Source organism: Pristis pectinata, chromosome 33 (genome assembly GCF_009764475.1).
Source record: "Pristis pectinata isolate sPriPec2 chromosome 33, sPriPec2.1.pri, whole genome shotgun sequence".
Taxonomy (NCBI): Eukaryota; Metazoa; Chordata; class Chondrichthyes; order Rhinopristiformes; family Pristidae; genus Pristis; species Pristis pectinata.
The window spans coordinates 5,313,788-5,335,504 of NC_067437.1; the positions used below are offsets into that span (position 1 = coordinate 5,313,788).

A 21,717-nucleotide genomic window follows, 5' to 3' on the forward strand; every position below is an offset into this window, starting at 1 on the left:
CAGGGAACCATGTACCTGTACTCCAAGGTCCCTCTGTTCTACAACAATCCCAAGCGCCCTGCTGTTCACTGTGAAAGTCCTACCTGGATTTGACATTCCAAAATGCAACACCTCGCACTTATCTGAATTAAACTCCATTTGCCATTCCTCGGCCCACTTACTCAGCTGATCAAGATCCCCTGTAATTTTTGATAACCTTCTTCATTATCCACTATACCACCTATTTTACCTTCTTCTCTAAACTTACTAACTATGTCCTGTAAATTCTTATCCAATTTCTTGATATAGATGACAAACAACAATGGGCCCAGCACCGACCCCTGAGGCACACCACTAGTCATGGGACTAGTTTTTGACTACAAGCACCTATCGTGGATAAGAGGGTCATTCAGGGTGATCTGGATCGAAACCCCCATGCTACTTTCCAAGAGATCCTTTCTGTAACCAAAGCAAATTGCAAACCATCAAAGGGGCCTAATTTATTCCGTGAATGAACATAAAAAAAACTGTACCTGCCGGAAATCTTCAATGGAAACAGAAAGTGCTGGAAACACTCAGCAGGTCAGGCAGTATCTGTGGAGAGAGAAGCAGAGTTAATGTTTCAAGTTGAAGACCCTTTGTCAGAAAAGTGTCTTTGACCTGAAACATTAACTCTGTTTCTCTTTCTACTGATGCTGCCTGATCTGCTGAGTGTTTCCAGTGTTTTCTGTTCTAATTTAAGCAGTGATCTTCTATGGTTGGGACCTAACTCCTGTAAGTGGCCTGTGGGTCCACAAAGAATGGCCTTACAAAACAATTTTTTGTTTTACTTAGAACTGAGAACATAGGACAGTATAGCACAGGATCTTCAGCCCTAGTGTTGTGCCAAACTAATTCAACTAAAGATCCTAATCACACACATCCCTACTGCCCGCACATGGTCCATATCCGTCCATTCTCTGCATAGTCATGTGTCCATCTAACGACTTCTTAAGCGCCTCTGTCGTATCTGCCCCCACCACCACCCCTGAAAACACTTCAAATTGCCTTGGTTTTTTTCTATTGCAAGAAATTGAAGTTTATTTAAATGGTGGCCAGAGTTCATAATGTAATTAACTGGCTGGAAAGCTCTTAGGGACATCCTGAATGAATAGTAACTCTTTACTCAATAGAAGTATTTACAATTGTAAAATGGTGGCTGTATTAAGTCTGTGCACCTTGCTCGTTCAAGCATAAACCCACCCAAAGATTACACTTGATCTTGGTCCTGGGACATTCTTGTCACAAGGATATTAAAACCTGAAAGCATTAGCTTTTTGTGCTTTATCCTTTATATAGATCAGAGTTAAGGGCCTATACTTTATTTTTGGTCTTTTTACCTTTGCTTTAACAAAGTAGGTAGATACATATGTTGTCACCAATGTGGCTTCCTTGAAGTGAACGAAGAAAGCACCATGGATGGTTTCAGGTAAGTGAGTGAAGAGGTGTTGTTAAACATTAGGTGAGGTCGCACGTAAAGCCAAATGGCCCTTCTCCAACGGAAGATGCTTCCCGTAAAAGGGGGGTGGAAAAGCGAGAGAGTTCTCAGTCCAGGTTGGGCTTTATCAAATAACCGTTGAAGGTCACGTAAATGTCAACGTCGTCGCTGTAGACCGCATTTTCCCGCTCACGCTTGTAGAGACGGACCCAGACTTCATCATTCTGTTGCAGCTCGAGCATAATACTCTGGCTCTGCATGATGCTACGGTCACTGGGCTGGGCGTAGCAGATGACCATGTCTTGGTCGTTCTTCATGATGTGAAGGTAGGTCTCCTTAAAGTTCCATGTGTGGATGTTGAGGTTGAAGTAGTAGATCCCTGGGACGTAGCAGTAGAACTTGCCCTTGAACATGTTGAAGTGACCGTAGAGGTTCACAAACGTGGTGTCAAAGACCAAGGTCTGGTAGTAGTCGCTGCTGTGGAGGCCTTTCTTACGGCCTACTGAGAAGGCTGAGTAGTGCTGCTTGTAGGAATCTCCTGGGATACCTGCTTGCCCCCGGTCACCTTTTTCTCCTGTGGGCCCTTGGAGACCCATTGGCCCTTCCTTGCCCAGCTTTCCATGAGGTCCTCGCTCACCCCTCTCTCCTTTGTCACCTGAAAGAACAAAACAACGTCAAGGATCTGCTTGTAACGGAAAGGGGAGGAGAGGTGAGTGGAATGGGGAAGGACTTTGATTTAAGTAACATCCATCTCGAGGCACCCTGATGACCTGTGACAATTTTTACAGATGCACCTATCCAGATGCATCACAGCTTGGTACGGCAACTGCCCTGCCCAACACCACAAGAAATTGCAGAGAGTTGTGAGCGCAGCCCAGCCCATCATATACACCAGCTTCCTCTCCATTGGTTTGGTCTACACTTCCTGCTGCCCTGGGAAAGCAGCCAACGTAATCACAGACCCCTCCCACCCCAGTCATTCTCTCTTCTCTGCCCTTCCACTGGGCAGAAGACACAAAAGCTTGAAAACACTCACCACCAGGCTCAAGGACAGCTTCTATCCCACTGTTATAAGACTCTTGAATGTATAAGGATGAACTCTTGTTGCATTAGCTCATGATTCTTGGGCAATAGCTTTTCTATTTGATTGACTGTTAGGAAAGTGTCAGGGAAACCTTGTAGGTAAGTGTATGGACAGTTATTCTTGTATGAAGTGCATGCTTATGTACCTAAACTGCATGAATTGTATGTCTGTTTGTAACTGAACTAATAAAGATAACCAATAGTTAATACAGATTCTCTCTGTGGCTAACCAATCATTGGTGTGGATCTCCCACTCTACTTTGTCGTGGCTCTTGCACCTTATTGTCTACCTACACTGCACTTTCTCTGTAACTGTAACACTAAATTCTGCATTCTGTTGTTGTTTTCCTTCTGCACTACCTCAAGATACTTTTGTATGGAATGATCTGTCTGGACGGCATGTAAAACAAAACGTTTCACTGTATCTTGGTACATGTCATAGAGGGATAGAGTCAGAGAGCACTGAAAAAGGCCCTTCAGCCCAACTGGTCCATGCCGCCCAAGATTCCCATCTAAGCTAGTCCCATTTGCCAGCATTTGGCCCATATCCCTCTAAACCTTTCCTGTCCAGGTGCCTTTTAAATGTTGTTAATGTACCTGCCTCAACCACTTCCTCTGGCAGCTCATTCCGTATACTGACCACTCTCTGGGTGAAACAGTTGCCCCTCAGGTTCCTATTAAATCTCTCCCCTTTCACTTGAAACCTATGCCCTCTAGTTCTTGATTCTCCAAACCTGGGAAAAAGACTGTTCATTCACCCTATCTGTACCCCTCATGATTTTATACACCTCTATAAGATCACTTCCATTAGAGGTCAAAGTCAAAGTCGAGTTTACTGTCACATGAACAAGTCCATGTGTGCACAGGTGTAATGAAAAACTTACTTGCAGCAGCATTACAGGCACATAGCATCAGATAAGCAGCATTCATAAGAAAAACATAAATTAAACATAAATTAAACACAGTTGTTATAATAAAGGACACAAATAGAACAAAAAAAAAGTCCATTTTAGTTCAAAGTGGTCATAGTCTTGCTATAGTGAGGTAGTGATTCGGGTTGTGCAGGTTGGTTCAAGAGCCAAATGGTTGAAGGGAAGTAGCTGTTCTTGAACCTGGTGGTGTGGGACTTCAGCCTTCTGTCCCTCCTGCCCGATGGTGACATATCCATGTGACAATAATAAACCAATTACTAATTATAACCAATGCAGCCACTGTTGTAATGCAGATAACAAGGCAACTAATTTACACACAAGATCCCATAAGAAAGAATATAATAAAAGCCAAGTGACCTGTTTTAGTGACATTTATGGTGGGTTTAACTTTGAGCAGAATGCTAGTGATCACTCCCCTCCTCTTCAAAGTATTAGCCAAACACCTTAAGTACCTATCTCATGCAAAAGGCAGCAAACCATCGATGTTTCATTGGGAGTGTCCATCCAGATTTTGCGCTCACTTCTCTGGAGTGGGACTTGAACCCTCAACTTTCTGATCACAGGTCGCACCCCATCTACAGCACTGCTAAAAACAATCGGCAAGTGCACACTTAACTCAGGGTAAACTGACGTGGGCTAAAAATTGATCAAATATTATATCTCAGTGTGTCATGAGGAACCAAGAGGGTCCATGCCATACCAGTTACTTGGAGTATGGTGTAATTCTGGTCACCCCATTACAGAAAGGATGTGGAGGCTTTGGAAAGGGTGCAGAAGGGATTCCCAGGATGCTGTCTGGATTAGAGGGCATGAGCTATAAGGAGAGGTTGGACAAACTTGGGTTGTTTTCTCTGGAGCGTTGGAGGCTGAGGGGAGACCTGATGTTTTTTAGATTATGAGAGGCATAGATAGGGTAGACAGTCATAATCTTTTTCTCAGGGTAGAAATGTTAAGCAGTAGAAGACATGCATGTAAGGTGAGAGGGGGTAACTTTAAAGGAGATGTGCGGGACAAGTTTTTTTACACAGAGAGTGGTGGGTGCCTGGAACGGGCTGCCAGGGGTGGTTCTGGAAGCAGATACAATAGAGGAGTTTAAGAGGCTGTTAGACACATCAATATGTAGAGAATTGAGTGATATGGATTATGTTCAGGCAGAAGGGATTTAGTTTAATTTGGCATCGTGATCGACGCAGACACTGTGGGCTGAAGGGCCTGTTCCTGTGCTGTACTGTTCCATGTTCTATTCAAATACGGTGTACGCTAAGAGAAAATATAGAAAAACTGGAAGACTGGACCCCTACAATATGGTTATCACCGAAGACTTACAAGTCAACACTTAAATAATAACGATGGTGCCGTCCTGTTTGGTTCTATCCCCAACAGGGCAGGCACAGTAGTGTAGCGGTTAGCATAATGCTTTACAGTGCCAGCAACACGGGTTCAAATCCGGCCGCTGTCTGTAAGAAGTTTGTACGTTCTCCCTGTGTCTGCGTGGGTTTCCTCCGGGTGCTCCGGTTTCCTCCCACATTCCAAGGACGTACGGCTGAGGAAGTTGTGGGCATGCTATGTTGGCGCCAGAAGCGTGGTGACACTTGCGGGCTGCCCCCAGAACACTCTACGCAAAAGATGCATTTCACTGTGTGTTTCGATGCACATGTGACTAATAAAGAAATCTTATCTTAACAGGCTGATGAACATGAGAATCGTTGTTGGAGTAAAACCCATTCGCCTATTTTCCGAATACTGATAAGTGTAAAACATCTTCCCCAGCAAAACATTTTGTTGTGCGAATGGTCGAATGCCAATCACTTCTATATCAGACAATTCACGGTCTTGTAGCAGGCAAATTGGATGAAGATGGCACGGTAACAGGGGACGTCAGGACAATCAAACTGTCGCAGGTGTGATTTTGTACTATAAACTGAAGAACTTTCGGGGCAGCTTCTGGCAACTTGCTGAGAGCCACAGACAGGACTTGTCCCAGTGATGGCTGGGGTGAGTTATGTTCAAAATCATCTGGAGTGAGTCACATTTAAAGAACTGCTTTGCACGGAGACTATGGACCGATGATCCGATGTCCACAGTTAGAACGAAGAACAAGTTATAAAATTAAAGCTGAGTAAGATTCAAAGTGCAGAGGTCATATTAGCATAAAGCAGTTTGTAATATTTTACATCATTTAATACTTGATATTTTTATACAATATCTTTTGTCAAGTTATGTGTGGTGTTTATAGAATCACACAGGATGGAAACAGGCCCTGTGGCCCTCTGAGTCCATACCGACCAGTTACGCTAATCCCGTTTTATTTAAGAAGGCACACCAGTGGCTCTGCTCCATTAGGAGTTTGAGGAGACTTGGTACGTCACCAAAGACTCTTGCAAATTTCTATAGATATACGGGGAAAGCATTCTGACTGGTTTCATGGAGGATCCAATACACAGGATTGCAAGGGACTGCAGCGGGCAGTAGACACAGCCAGCTCCATCATGGGCACAACCCTCCCCGCCATCGAGGACATCTTCAAGGGGCTGTGCCTCAAGAAGGTGGCATCCATCACTAAGGACCCTCACCATCCAGGACATGCCCTCTTCTCATTACTACCATCAGAGAGGAGGTACAGGAGCCTGAAGACCCACACGCAACAATTTAGGAACAGCTTCGTCCCCTCCGCCATCAGATTTCTCAATGGTCCATGAACCCACGAACACTACCTCGTTATTCCTCTTTTGCACTATTTATTTATTTTTGTATCTTATAGTGACTTTTATTTCTTTATACTTTGCACTGTACTGCTATCGCAGTAACAACAAATTTCTCAACATATGTCAGTGATAATAAACCTGTTTCTGATTGTCCCTACCTTCCCACCAACCCTCTCCAGACTTTACCACTCACGTACACCTAGGGGTGACTTACAGAGGATTGTTTAATTTGTGGAGCTGGATCATGACAAAGTTCAGGGTTGTTCTCTGTGATAAGCTTTTTCCTGCCTGTTGGGTTCAGGCTGAACTCATGGGGGTAAGTGGAAGAGACAATGACCCACATGTCCTCTGCTTCTCTGGATGAATGTGTTGTCATAGAGTCATAGAGAGAGCTACAGCATAGAAACAGGCCCTTCAGCCCATCGTCTCTGTGTCAACCATTAACCACCCATTTATACCAATCCTAGATTAATCCCGTTTTTTATTCTCCCTCTCTTCAACTTCACCCATATTCTACCTACACACTACGGGCTATTTACAATGGCGAAGTAACCTATCAACCCACAGGTCTTTGGGATGTGGGAGGAAATTAGAGCACCCAGAGGAAACCCGCACTGTCACAGGGAGAGTGTGTGAACTCCCATGATCAGTATGGAACCCGGGACTCCGGCGTTGCGAAGCAGCAATTCTACCAGTTGCACCAATGTGCCGACATTCCCGTGTCCGTGCCCTTGGAGGGAATGCCACCAGTTCAAAGGGTTAAGTTGTGTGAAGAATTTACAAATGTATTCCTTTAAGAGGTGACCTAATTTACATGTCTGAGACAATTGATAGCACGTAGATTTTCATCTGATCCAGGACAAGAGGGTTGAATACCTAGAACTTTCAGGGAATAGATCTGGACAACTTCATTCACCTAGTGAATAGCAATTCATATCCCTTGATTTCCCTAATTCTAAAATCTATCCATCTCTTGTCTTGAACTCAGCAATTGAGCCCCCATATCTCTCTGGGAGAAAGAATTCCAAAGATTCCCTACCCTTTGGGTGAAGAAACATTTTCTCACCTCGGTCCTGAATGGTTGACCCCTTATTCTGAGACTGTGAGTCCTGGTTCTTGACCCTCCAGCCAGGAGAAACATCATCCCCGCATCTACACTGTCAGGTCCCATTAGAATATTTTACGTTTCCAAATGATTATCTTACATTCTTCTAATATCTAGAAAATATGTAGATTCAAGACAGATAAATGGAATTAACGTAAGCCGTGAACTAATTAAATGCAGAACATTTGAGCAGAGGAAAGACTTCCTCCTATCACCATGTTCTCAACAGTACCTGTCTACATCAATGGTGCTGAGGTCGAGAGGGTTGAGATCTTCAAGTTCCAGGAAGTGAACATCACCAACAGCCTGTCCTGGTCAAATCATGTAGATGTCACTGCCAAGAAAGCTCAGCAGTGCCTCTACTTCCTCAGGAGGCTAAAGAAATTTGGTTTGTCCCCTTTGACTCTCACCAACATTTATTGATGCACCATAGAAAGCATCCTATCTGGATGCATCACGGCTTGGTACGGCAACTGCTCTGTCCAGGACCACAAGAAACTGCAGAGAGTTGTGGACACAGCCCAGCGCATCACGGACACCAGCCTCCCCTCCTTGGACTCTTGTCTTTACCTCTCGCTGTCTTGGTGAAGCAGCCAGCATAATCAAAGACCCCAGCCACCCAGGTCATTCTCTCTTCTCTCTAGGAGGTAGGAGATACAGAAGCCTGAGGGCACGTACCACCAGACTTAAGGACAGCTTCTATCCCACTGTGATAAGACTATTGAACGGTTCCCTTACACGATGAGATGGACTCTGACCTCACGATCTACTTTGTTGTGACCTTTCACCTTATTGCACTGCACTTTCTCTGAAGCTGTGACACTTTACTCTGTACTGTTATTGTTTTTACCTGTACTACCTCAATGCACTCTGTACTAACTCAATGTAACTGCACTGTGCAATGAATTGACCTGTACGATCAGTATGCAAGACAAGTTTTTCACTGTACCTCGGTACAAGTGACAATAATAAACCAATACCAATACCAATACTAATACCAATACAACTCCTCAAATAGTGCAGTTGGATTTTTTACTGGAGGAATGACCATCTTTTATTGGGTAAATGTCCATCATTACACTTCAGTGTCACTGGTGCTGGATAATATGTTCAAGTGCCAGGAGTGGGATTTGAATCCGTATCTGTCTGACGGAGCAGTGTGTACACTGAGCCACAATCAAACTTACAAGGGGAAATGCCACAGTGTTTAATGAAGATGCAACTTATTTGGAGCTGTCCTCTTGCATTGCCCAGTGAGAAACATTCTGAAGGATAATCACAGAGTGTGATGGATCATGACCATCCTTGGTGTTCCCTATTTCCATTAGTAGCCGGGGGGGTGCCGAAAGCTGAAATCAGATGATTGGTCTGATTTGAACCATCTTTCTCCAACTCTTCCTCAAAAGCAGTTGCGTCCATCATCTGGCTGACAGTTTGTGCTTCTAACATAGAACAACCTCTGTCTGAATCCATTAAGCTCTGCGCCTCTGACCGTATGCGGGGATTACATTTGGCAGGTTATAATTTGCAACAGGTCAGTATTTCACCGTTGTGCGATACATTTCAGTAAAACCAGTTGACTTCTCAGAACTGTTCCCTTGCAAAGTATGTGTACACATGGTAAATTATATACCTCCAGCCTTCAATAAACTATCACAAGGCACTGGTAGTATAATATTTTCCATCTGACTCTGTCAAAGTTCCCATGGAAAAAAAATCAACTGTCTTTCAGATGAGATGTTAAACAGATGCCTGTCTCTAATGGAAATTTGCCTTTATCTGAAGGAGACTAAAATATAACGGGTTAGAAGTTACGTTATAGTTATGTAAAAGTCTGGTTGAGTCTCATCTGGAGAATTGTATTCAGTTCTGGTACAAAACTCTGTAAGGTTCTATTCTTCTTAGAATTACTGCAGTGTGGTTACCAAAGGAATTCAGGTTCAGCAATGCTTCGATTTTAAAATTCTTGTCCTCATTTTCAAATCCACCCACAATGTCATCTGTTGCTCTTCCTGTAATCTCCCCCCTCCCTCATCCTAACAAGGGTAAAAGAACAGATCTGGAGGTGTATATGCACTGTTCATTGGAAGTGGCAGATTGGGAAAGTGTTTCACGTGCGAGGAAGTAATGATGAACTTTCATAAATGCTGATTCAGCCACAACTGGTTCCAGTACTGGGTCCATACTTAAGGAAAACATCCATGGTCTCGCCTCTGATGGAGGGTCTCGACCTGAAACGTCGACGATTCCTCTGCCTCCATAGATGTTGCCTAATCCTCTTGAGTTCCTCCAGCAGTTAGTGTTTTGCATGGGGCAGTTAAAGTTAGATTAAGCTTCTTTATCTGTGTAATGTGTTGCTAATGGTAATACTTTGGGACATGTCCCGAAGGCCAAACTATCAAAGGAAGAGAAAGCTGAGCCTTAAAATGACAGCAGGGCAAAAATGGCCAGTCCTGATGAGTGGGTCAACCAAAGCCGATGGCTGATTGTAGACTTTGTTCAGCCTGTTCTCTAATCCTGCGCCTGTGTTTTGTAACGCGGAGGTCAGAGATGAAGTGGAGGTCAAACATTGGCTGGATTCTTGTAAACCAGCATCGCAAACCATAGGGATTGCAAGAGACACGAAAAACTCAAGCAGGACGTGTCCAGTTTATTCAAAGTTTCTTCCCTCGCTGCATGTGACATTCCAAACAATACCAAGTCTGTCATAAGTGACATCGTATTTACTTACATAAGATATACCGGGGCGGAGCAAAAGCATTTGAGGGACCAGGCACAACTTCCATCTGCTCCCTGTTTCACTCTAACCCTGGCTGCTGTTCGCTGTATAGTTCTTTCATTTCACTGACCTGGGATAAGTAGATATATTTGGGTAAGACGTTTGCTTCCTACATAATATTTTAAATTAATTTCTTGCATTTGAAGCTGTTTGTAAGTAAACATTTTTTTCCCTTTACTATTCCCCTAAGGGCAGGCACGCTAGTGTAGCGGTTAGCGTAACGCTATTACAGCGCCAGAGACTCAGGTTCAATTCTGGCCACAGTCTGTAAGGAGTTTGTACATTTTCCCCATGACTGCGTGGGTTTCTTCTGTGTGATCCGGTTTCCTCCCACATTCCAAAGACATGTGGGTTAGGAAGTTGTGAGCATGCTATGTTGGTGCCGGAAGAGTGGTGATACTTCCCCAGAACACTCTACGCAAAAGATGCATTTCACTGTGTGTTTCGATAAAGGAATCTTGTCTTGTCTTTTAAAAATGGTTATTTAAATCCATTTGAACAGTTTTTAAATGTCACCAATCATTAGAGATACTTTAAAGCAGTTCAAACAACCCTTGCTAACAGCAGGGTTGGGGTCGGGCTGCAGGATCCACCACCTGGCGTCTAGTTGCTGCTTACCAATCTCTGTCTAGTTGGGTGGTCTTGATGTTGAGTCTTCCTGGGTGATTGGAGGCACAGGGCTGTACAAGATAAGTGTGGCTGCAGGGAGAGGCTGCAAGGTGAGCTGGAAAACACTCGATCTGGTCCATAATCCTCTGTCACTGGTGCAATGCAGGGAATGCGGCAGCCAAATTGTGCTCAGCAAGATCCCACAAAGGGTAATGCGCTGATGGCAAGATCGTGCCCTTATATGTGCTGGTTGAGGGGTAAACATGGGTCAGGGCAACAGGGTGTGTTCTAGGTTCATTCTCCAAAGAGAGCAGTGGGACTGTCCATATGAGTGGGGAAAGGTTCAGCATCTCCCCTAACAGGCAGTGCTTTCAAGAGTGCAGCTCTTCCTCTACTCTGCACTGGAATGGTGACCTACATTTTGAACTCAAGGATCTGGAGCAGAACTTGAAGCCACAAGCTGACTTGGCCAAGGAAGATACCTCCTCAGCCAAGTTCTTAAGTTATATTGAGGAATCTGGGCATCACAGTGGGTAAGATGCAGGCTCAACTTTCTAACATTAGCGTATGTAGTTTCTTGGGCATCTGAGAAGATCTGGCTTGTTCACGAGGTTTCACTCGAACTTCTACAGATGCGCTATAGAAAGTACTCTGACGGGTTGTATCCCAGCCTGGTACAGCAACTGCTCTGCTCTAGACTGACGGAACCTGCAGAGAGTGGTAAACACTGCCCAGTCCATCACAGACTCATCACTTCCCTCCATCCAGTCCATCTCCACGGTGCGTTGCTTCAGGAACAGTATCATCAAGGATACCTGCCACCCTGGCCATTCCCTTTTCTCTCTTCTACCTTCTGGGAGAAGATACAGGAGCTTGAAAGCCCGGACGTCCAGCCCCAAGGACAGCTTCTTCCCCACTGCTATCGGACTCCTGAACCAATCACCTCCTTCACATCCCCTTCCCGGTGGGGCTGCCATGTTCTCAGACTCTTAATTCTACTTCTTCCATTATTGTCACTTTAGCACTTCTTTTTGCACTAATTCAGATTGCACTGCAGTCTTTGCACCATTCTTTTGTTTTACGCTCATTGTTATATTTACTGCTGTATTTATTATTACCATGAACACTGTTTACTCTGTGAACTTCATGTGAGGAAGGAGTTTCATTGTACCCTGGTGCATATGACAATAAACTAATCTGAATCTGAATCTGGAGTCCACTCTGACAACAAGCACCCATTTACACTGATCCCATGTTATTCTCTCATCAGTCCCCCAACCACCAGATTCTACTGCTCACCTACACACAAGGGGCAATTTACAGTGACCATTTAATCAACAAAACCACTGGTCTGTGGAATGTGGGAGGAATCGCACACAGTCACAGGGAGAACGTACAAACTCCACACAAACAGCACCAGAGGTCGGGATTGAACCCCTGTCTCTGGAGCTGTGAGGCAGTGGCTTTTGTAGCCACACCACTGTACCACCCTAATGTGTTTCTGCCTCACTCTCTCTAATTTATTTTATATCTCTTACATAAAAGTTGAAGATTTTGGTCCCTAGAGATGAAGGAATTATAAATACGAACAAAATCATTTTGGAAAACTGAAAACACAAGTTTGTTCAAATGTTGCCTTTAAATATATGGGAACAAAAACATTTGGAAAGTTGGAAGGAAAATGCATTGGTGTGGCGTGCACTTCAAAAGAGCTGGCACAGACTCAGTGGGCAGAATGGATTTCTTCTACACTGTTTGCCTCCGTGTGACCTTATTTAAGATTTTACAGAGAGCATTTTGAAGCAAAGCCCTCGAGAAATGTAAGAAGGGGAGGGAGGACCTGTAAGGTTTACTCCAATGTGCAATGAATGGAAATCACTCCATTACCTTTGAGGATGGTGAGGTTGATATGAGGGTAGACTTGAGGCATGGGGTAGGGAGGGCTATAACTGCCCTGGTGCGGGCTCGATGACGGATGCACGGGGTTCTCATGGGGTTCGCAACAGCGGACACACTGGTCCTGAGTCGACTTTCTCTCCACACCAGGATCGTTGGATGGAGCCCCAGTCACAGGCGTCAGAAAAATGAAGAGCAGGATGTGTCCCAGAAGCCTTCTAGTCACCATTACTGACTGTAAAACACAAGAGACATATTTTCTAAGAACAAATGGTATAAAATCACGAGGGGCATAGATAAGGCGAATGGTCACGGTCTTTTCTTCCAGGATAGGTGTGTCTAAAGCCACAGGACATAGATTTAAGGTGAGAGGAGGGTTTAAAAAGGATCCAAGGGGGCAACTTCTTCACATAGAGGGTGGTGGGTATATGGAACGAATAGTGAAAGAAACAGGTACAATAAAAATGTTTAAAAGACACTTAGACAGGTACACGGATAGGAAAGGTTTAGAGGGATATGGGCCAAGTGCGGGCAAATGGGACTGGCTTAAGTAGACATCTTGGTCAGCATGGACGAGTTGGGCCGAGGGGTCTGTTTTCGTGCTGTATAACTATGACTCTGTGACACCATTTGAAGTCACGTGGACCAATAACGAGTAGGCCATTCGACTCCTTGAGCTTGCTCTGCCATTTAATGGTCGCTCCTTGACCCGATGCACGTGGTGGAATCAGATATGATCACTACATTTCAGGCGCATTTAGACAGGCAAGGCACAGGATACAGTCCTAAATGTGGGCAAATGGGGTTAGTGTGGGTGGGCAAGAAGGTCGGCGTGGACATGGTGGGCCGAAGGGCCTGCTTCTGTGCTGTACGTCTCTTATTACTCTATGATCTCAAAACTCCTTTAGGACTTGACCAGGCAGAGTTCAGGATGAAGCTTCCCCTGGCTGGGGTGTCTAGAACCAGGGGTCATACACTCAACATTAGGACTATTCAAAACTGACATGAGAAAAAAATCAGAGGGTGGTGAATCTTGGCAATTCTCAACCCAAGAGGGTGGGGGATGCTCAATCACTGAGTATTTTTAAGGCAGAGATTTTTGTATCTTTAAAGGAATCAACAGAAATGAGGTTAGTACAGAAAAGTGATGCTGAGGTAAATGATCTAATTGAATAGCAGAGCAGATGTAAGGGCCTGAATGGCCTTTTCCTGCTTCTATTTCTTATTTTCTCAGCCCCTAGAGTGAGAATTGAACCCACACCTTACGAACTCAGTGTTGAGAGCACTGCCCATCAAAGCGGGCAGTCACTTAAAATTGGCCCAGAATGACTGTCTGTTGTCTCGCCTTCATTGAAGTGTGACCTTCAGAGAAGGGTTGGCAGGGTATCTGCTGACAGGTTGACTTCTGACTGGGACCAGGGGTAGATTCTCAGGGTCAGGGGGTTGGACTTGAACAACAAATTCATTCCGAGGGTAGGGAATCTTTGGAGATGATTGTGGAGACCCATTTGTTGAGTTCTTTCAGGAGTGAGAGCAAATTCTAAAGGACTCACGGATTTAGGAATTGGTGCCTGGAATGCTTTGCCAGGGTTGGTGGTGGAAGCAGATATGATAGTGCCATTCAAGAGGGTTTTAGATAGGCACATGAATATGCAGGGCAATGGAGGGATATGGATCGTGCACAGGCAGAAGAGATTAGTTTAATTTGGAATCATGTTCAGCACAGACATTGTGGGCTGAAGGGCCTGTTCCTATGCTGTACCGTTCTATGTTCTATGATATCAGACCAGTGCGTACTTCGAATGACTGAGTGCAATTGGCAAAAATACCACAAAAGGGACCACATCTTGCCTTTCCAAAGAACAAATATCAAGATAATGGTGAGGCTAACACCTTTGCAAATTATTTACCTTTAGAAGATGATGTCCTTTAGTAGAACCTGTCGATACCAGATGCGTTAGTACTGCTGACAGCTTTTGTGAGCTCTCTGTTTCACTTCTAGCGGGCTGTGAGGTCGTAAAATCCCAGACTTTGCTGCCAACAAGCCTTGCCTGCACTGGTTCTGGGAACTACTAATTACTGCAAGAACAAGTCAGGAAGGAGGGTGATTGGGATTTATGGCTGTGAAGTGGAATCACTTAAATACAGCGATTGTGAGAGTTTGGAAACATACTGTACATGGACCAACAAAAGACCAAACATGAATCTTTTGTAGACATTAGGAATCAGTGTCTGCTGGAGTTTTCTTAAGGGGACAGATCCTTGGAGAATGGCCTGGCTTCACTTCAAATAATTCCCCTGTTGGGACCAGGGATCTAGCCCCTCACATGTCCTCATCTCAACATGTTTATTATGGGACGTCAGCTCCAAGGGGAGCAATCCCGTTCCCTCTCCTTATTCCCCTGTACCCTTGCACCATGCTCTCTCTCACTTGCCCATCAAGTCCCCTTTGAGTCCTTTGACAGTTACCTACACTAAGGGGTGATTTATAGTGGCTAATTAACCCACCAGCACATCTTTGGCACATGGGAGAAAACCAAAGCAGCTGGTGGAGCCCTCCAAAATGTCAGCAGAGGTCAACGATTGTATCTCGGAATTAGGAAATGACTCTGGAGCCACATAGATGCTACAGCCAAGAAAGCACACCAGGACCTTCACTTCCTCAGAAGGCTAAGGAAATTTGGTATGCCCCTGGTGACCCTCACCACGTTTTACAGATGCACCATAGAAAGCATCCTATTTGATGCATCACAACTTGGTATGGCAACTGCTCTGCCCAAGACCACAAGAAATTACAGAGAGTTGTGACCACAGCCCAGCACATCACACAAACCAGCCTCCCCTCTATCGACTCTGTCTACACTTCTCACTGCCTTGGGAAAGCAGCCAACAGAATCAAGGACCCCTCCCAGCCCCGGTCATTCTCTCTTCTCCCCCCTCCCATCGGGATGAAGATACAAAAGCCCGAGAGCACATGCCATCAGACTCAAGCGTCTATCCCGCTGTTATCAGACTCTTAAACGGACCTCTCATATACTAAAAGGTGAACTCTTGATCTCCCAATCTACCTTGTCCCAGCCCTTGCACTTTATTTGTTTACCTACACCGCACTTTCTCTGGAACTGTAACATTATATTCTGCATTCTGTTTTCTTTTTACTACCTCAATGTAATTATGTAAGGAATGATCTGTCTGGATGGCACGCAAACAAAAGCTTTTCACTGTATCTCAGTACATGTGACAATGATAGCCAATACCAGTACCAAATCCAGGCTAGCACGTCACTGTGGGTCTGAGGGAATGATGCACTCTCTGAGCTGTTGACTTTTGGATGAGAACCTACCCAACTCCCGGGTGGATGTAAAATATTTCATGGCACTTTTTTGAGGAAGGCCAAGGGACCACCTGGCTCAAGGTCTACATATAACAAACTGGGTCATGACCAAAAACATAACAGGGCAAATAAGTTGACTGTGGAGAGTCAGAGGGTGGTGTCCTGTGGTGAGAGATTCACCTCCTGATACCCAAAGCCTTTCCACCATCTACATGGCACATGTGTTGGAAAACTCTCTGCTTGCCTGGACGAGTGCAACTTCTACAACGGTGACATGGCAAACACTGCAGCGAGTTCACAACCACCATTTAAACAAATGGTCAGGATATTGTAATGAGTGTGGATATTGGGGCAGACCACTCTCTAATGGAGCCAGTGTCTCTGTGGACAGGATAGAGAAAGGTCTTTATTAATACACTTTGGAGAGGTGTTGAGAACACTTTGATAAATAGGGTGCGGTGTGGTCCAATGTAATTGGGAAACAGAGGTGCAAATGTTCATTGGAGACACAGGAGATGGCAGATGCAGGAATTTGGAGCAACAAGCAATCTGGTGGAGGAACTCAGCAGGTCAGGCTGCATCTGTGGAGGGAATGGAATTGTCAAGTGCAACTTCAACAACTGCAATACATTTTTGGTCAAAATGCAGATGTTCATGGCAGATAGCTGTACCCAAAGTCTGGCAGTGTTGGGATTAGTGATCCCAAGAAGAACAAGAAAATAGGAGCAAGAGTTGGTCACCAACATCTCAAGCCTGCCCTGCCGTTCAATATGATCATGGATGGTCTATGCTGACCTTCTCTTCTGTGCCACTTTCCCATAACCCTTAACTCTTCCATTTTTCAAATATTTATCTATCTCCACCTTAAACATATCTGGTGATCCGGCCTCTACCAACCTCAGGAGGAAAGAATTCCAGAGATTCACTACCTCCCTCAGCAAAGATGATCCTTCCGAAACCTGCTGAGATCTTGCTGAGATTCGGTTTTCCATGATGTGAAACAGAACAGAAAGAGGCAGGTCACCCTCACCCCTACAATTACTGGCCTGGCCTCAGACTCCTCATAACACAACAGGCAGCCTCCAGCAATCAGATGACATATGAGGTGCGCGTGATGTCTCTGGGCCTGTACTCAATACAGTTCAGAAGGATGAGGGGGGGGAACCTCATTGAAACCTACCGGATTCTGAAAGGCCTGGATAGACTGGACATGGAGAGGATGTTTCCATCAGTAGGAGAGTTGAGGATCCGAGGGCACAGCCTCAGAATAAAGGGATGTCCCTTTAGGACTGAGACGAGGAGGAATTTCTTCAGCCAGAGGGCGGTGAATCTGTGGAATTCGTTGCCACAGAAGGCTGTGGAGGCCAAGTCATTTGGTGTATTTAAGGCAGGTTCTTGATTGGTAAAGAGGTTAAAGTTTACAGGGAAAAGGCGGGAGAATGGGGTTGAAAAAAATCAGCCATGATTGAATGGCGAAGCAGACTCCATGGGCCAAATGGCCTAATTCTACTCCTATATCTTATGGTCTTATGAGGTAACGGAACTCACAGACGCAGCGAGATGTTCAGGCCAGTTACCGGGATTAAGAATCCAAAGTCTATGACAAGATGCACAGCAAGGTGGAGTTAGCGGACGACCAGTCTAATGAAAGAAACTTATCAACCTTTTGGGGAGTGAGGGATTGTTCCTGACTGCGTAGGAACCTGAGTCATGGGCTACCTGGAAGAGCGCACCATGCGTGATATTGAGAATTTGAAGAGTAGTGTGTCAAAGACCAAAAGTCATATTTCATACAGTACATTAGTGAATACCTTGCGAAGGAGAAGTAGCATTTCCAGTGCACAGGAACACAAGAGGCTGCAGAGAGTAGTGGACACAGCCCGGTCGTCCCCACCACTGACAGCATCTACAGGAGGTGCTGCCTCAAGAAGGCGGCATCAATCATCAAAGATCCCCACCATCCCGGACATGCCACCTTCTCGCTGCTACCGTCAGGCACGAAGGTACAGAAGTTCCACACTGCCAGGTTCAGGAACAGCTACTTCCCTTCAACCATTCAGTTCTTGAACCAACCTGCACAACCCTAATCACTACCTCATATAGCAACACTATGACCACTCTGCACTACAATGGGACTCTTTTTGTTCTAATTATGTTCTTTCTTGCAAAAATTGTGCTTCATTTATATTTAATTTATGATTTTCTTGTGAATGCTGCCCATCTGATGCTCTGTGCCTGTGATGCTGCTGCAAGTAAGTTTTTCATTGCGCCTGTGCACACATGGACTTGGCATATGACAATGACTTTGACTAACTTTCACCCCTTCAGGGCCTCCAAACACTCTGCCATAGAAGACAGGTTACTGTTGCAGTGTCAGAAATAAGGTAGGGTATTTACACACAGCAAGATCCCACAAGCCAGTGACCAGATTATCTGTTTGTATGATGTCAGGTGGGGGATAAAGATTGGTGAAAACTCCCCTGATCATCAAAACAATGGGAGGCAGCAGCTCATTTTAACATTTCATCCAATTCTTTCATCACTTGGGGAATTAGCCAAGGTTCTTGGGCTCAAGTCTCTGGACTGGGGCTTTTTGACTCAGTGAACCACAGTGAGGGCCACCTATTTACATTCTGGGCCTCAAAAAACCTGTCTTCAGTGGAGAAAGGGAAAAGTTCTTGACTGATTAGGCCTTTGGGCCTACATTTTGCAGCCTCTGTTGTGTGGTACTTTTTTCTTTGATGAGCTTCCAACTGCCCTTAGCTGAACCCAACTGTACTGAGAGATTGAGTACATTTACGGAGCTGGCTGGGACCCTGGAAATGGGAGTGCTCACACCAGCGGGACTCTTGTCTTGAGCCTCGATGGCGCCAACCTTGATGTGGCCTCTCAGCCAGATAATGAGGGCCCAGGAGAGTTTGCTGGCAGACTTCGAGCTCTTTCTTTAGATTGAAGGTTCATCCAAGAATCTTCAAGGGTGATTGTCAGAGGGAGGGACTTTCCAGTAAACAATTGGTTTGGGAGCACTGTATCCAAATACTCCCACCCCTGGCCCATAATTCCTGGAAAGCTGATGTAGGTCCACAGTTATCGCCCCCTGTGTGTCGATCTATTAACTGGAACTGTTGGTGGGGTTGGGTTAGAGAAAGGACGAGGTCCTGCAATGCTTTCAGAGGTTGCCACCACAGAACAATCATAGAAATATCGGGCACAGATGTAAGTAGTTTGGCCCATCATGTCCATGCCAGCCCAATTTGAAGTTTAGGTTAATCACCCCAGTAATGCCCCATGTATGGCAGTGTGACATTACACTGGACCTCTTATGCAGTTTATATGCACTCCCTTGCTAATCTCTCAAATAATCAAGGAGTAAAACGTCCAGCTGAGCAGTCAGGAGGAGCATAGAGCAGGAAGATCCCAAGATTTTCTCTCCATTCATCTGCACGCAGGGGAAACATGCTCTATACTCAGACAATTTCCTGATTTTCCAATCAGGAAGTAAAGAAGGTAACATTCCTGCTCACACTGAGTAAAGCACCCTACAACCCTGCACCACTCCCCTTTAAGACCTGCCAACCTCAGATACAACTTACAGGCCATTGTTTGAAGTTAATAACAATGAGGTACTGAGTATAAAAGTTGGGAAGTCATATTGCAGCTGTATAAAACTCTGGTTAGGCCACATTGGCAGCATTTGGAGCAGTTCTGGTCACCAAACTACAGGAAGGATGTGAAGCCTTTGGAGAGGGTGCAGAAGAGATTCACCAGGATGTTGCCTGGATTAGAGAGTACTAGCTATAAAAACAGGTTGGACAAACTTGGAATGTTTTCTCTGGAGTGCCAGAAGCTGAGGGGTGACCTGATAGAAGTGTATAACATTATGAGAGGTATAGATAGAGGAGACAGTCTGTGTCCCAGATTGGAAATGTCAAATACTAGAGGGTATAGCTTTAAGGTGAGAGGGAGAAAGTTTAAAGGAAATGTGTGGGGCAAGTTTTTTTACACAGAGAGTGGTGGGTGCCTGGAACACACTGCCAGGGGAGGTGATGGAAGCAGATACAATGTTTAAGAGGCATTTAGACAGACACCTGAACAAGCAGGAAATAGAGGGATATAGACCACGTGCAGGCAGATTGGACTAGTTTAACTTGGCATCAAGGTCAGTGCAGATACGATGGGCTGAAGGGTCTGTTCCTGTGCTTGTATTATGATCTGTTTACTGTCGGTCATTACTTCAAAGTTCCCCCTAAATTTCCTCCCTCTGCCACCGCCCCACCCCTCCACTAACACCCAACACATTCCATGGTCAAACTCTCCACCAACCTCCTTGCCGCACCCCCCCCCCCCCCCCCCAATCTCCTTCCCCTCAATCGTGGGAAGGACCCACTAATAGATCTGCAACCCCAGAGCTGCTGTAAACTCCCTCACCAACCCTTGGACCTCAGCCAAGTAGGAGACTCGCGAGTGTCAAGGAATGAGGTACGATCAGCTGTGCAAGACAGACTAATAATCAAACAGACTTACCAGCTGAAGTTCGCAGAAGTAATTCTCCTTCAAACACAGGCAGAGAGGGAAAAAGTCTCAGGAGAAAGGCAGTTATCCCATTCTATTTTCTCCTGGTCATATTTTTCTAATTCAAAGAGCTAAATTAAGTTTTTAACTCTTTTCCTTGGTTCCTTGTTTTCTTTATCTGGTTCTTTTGTTGTATCGTTCGGTATGAGTACTACTGAGACTTAACGAAACACTTCCAGGAATCTGCAGGCATTTGTGCAACTTGGCAGCTGTTCCCAGCTCACTCCAGATCTCTATCTACGGAATGATATCTGGATACCTTTGCTTCCCTCCTTCTCTCTCCTTTCTGCTCCTACTTGCCCCTACTTGTCTCCCTCCTGCCCCTGCCCTCTCAGTCTCTTTCCTCAGAATGTAAGTGTCTTCACAAGCTGTGCTGAACAGCTATTAGTTCAGTTGACAGAGAAAGTGAGAGAGAGAGAGAGAGAGAGAGAGAGAGAGAGAGAGAGAGAGAGAGAGAGAGACGGGGGGAGGGGGGGGGAGGGGGGGGCGGGGAATCCTTAGACTCAGCTGAAAAAATGAGCTTGTTCTGTCAAATTTATTTATTTTGGCTAAGTGTTTTTTCTTGACCTGAAGGGGAGGAGGGATTTCAGAGACCACTGAGGTTTGTGTGTCAAATTATGAGCGCTTTTGGAATGAGTGAACCAACGTAATTTTAACCTCAAAGTAAAGTTATTCCAGCTGTATGTCATCCCCAATAGAATGAAAAACAGCTCTGTGTGTCCATGTGTGTGTATGTATGTGCGTGTGTGTGTTTGTGTGTGCATGTGTGTGTTGCATGTGAGTGCTGTTTGTACAAGCACATGTGTGTATGTGAATGCACTTATGTCTATGTGCATGTGCGTGAGTGTGTCTGCATACGTGTGTGCACATATGTATGCATGTGTGCGTCTGTGTATGTGTGTGTGAGCATGTTTGTGTGAGAGAACGTGTGTGTGTGTGTGCGTGCGCGTGTGTGTGTGTGTGTGTGTGTGAGCACATGTGAAGTCATCGTTGGTTTGTAGGGGAACGGAGCAACCAATTTGCAGAAAGAAGGGACCAGTTTATTTTGCGCAGGGGGATGATTGCTGGTCATGTCACAAGGAGAATTCCAGTCTCAACACCAAGAGTTCGTTTAGAGGGTCAAGTCTTCAGCTTAATATTGCGTTCAAAACTGGCAGTCTAGACAGGGCATCGACCCCTCATTTCCTCCCTGAGAAATTTCACCCTGAAAGGTCCTTGATCACAGAACATAGAACAGTAAGCACAG

General features: G+C 45.1%; 1 protein-coding gene across 1 annotated transcript; it reads right to left on the reverse strand.

Moving 5' to 3' along the window:
• Positions 1-682: 682 nt before the first annotated feature.
• On the reverse strand, positions 683-20,785 carry LOC127585607 (complement C1q tumor necrosis factor-related protein 1-like). Its single transcript, XM_052043207.1, has 3 exons — positions 20,424-20,785; positions 12,557-12,800; positions 683-2,111 (listed from the first exon to the last, which is right to left on the reverse strand). The coding sequence occupies exons 2-3, from the start codon at positions 12,792-12,794 to the stop codon at positions 1,564-1,566; spliced, it is 786 nt and encodes a 261-aa protein (XP_051899167.1). The 5' UTR covers positions 12,795-12,800; positions 20,424-20,785; the 3' UTR covers positions 683-1,563.
• Positions 20,786-21,717: the final 932 nt, after the last annotated feature.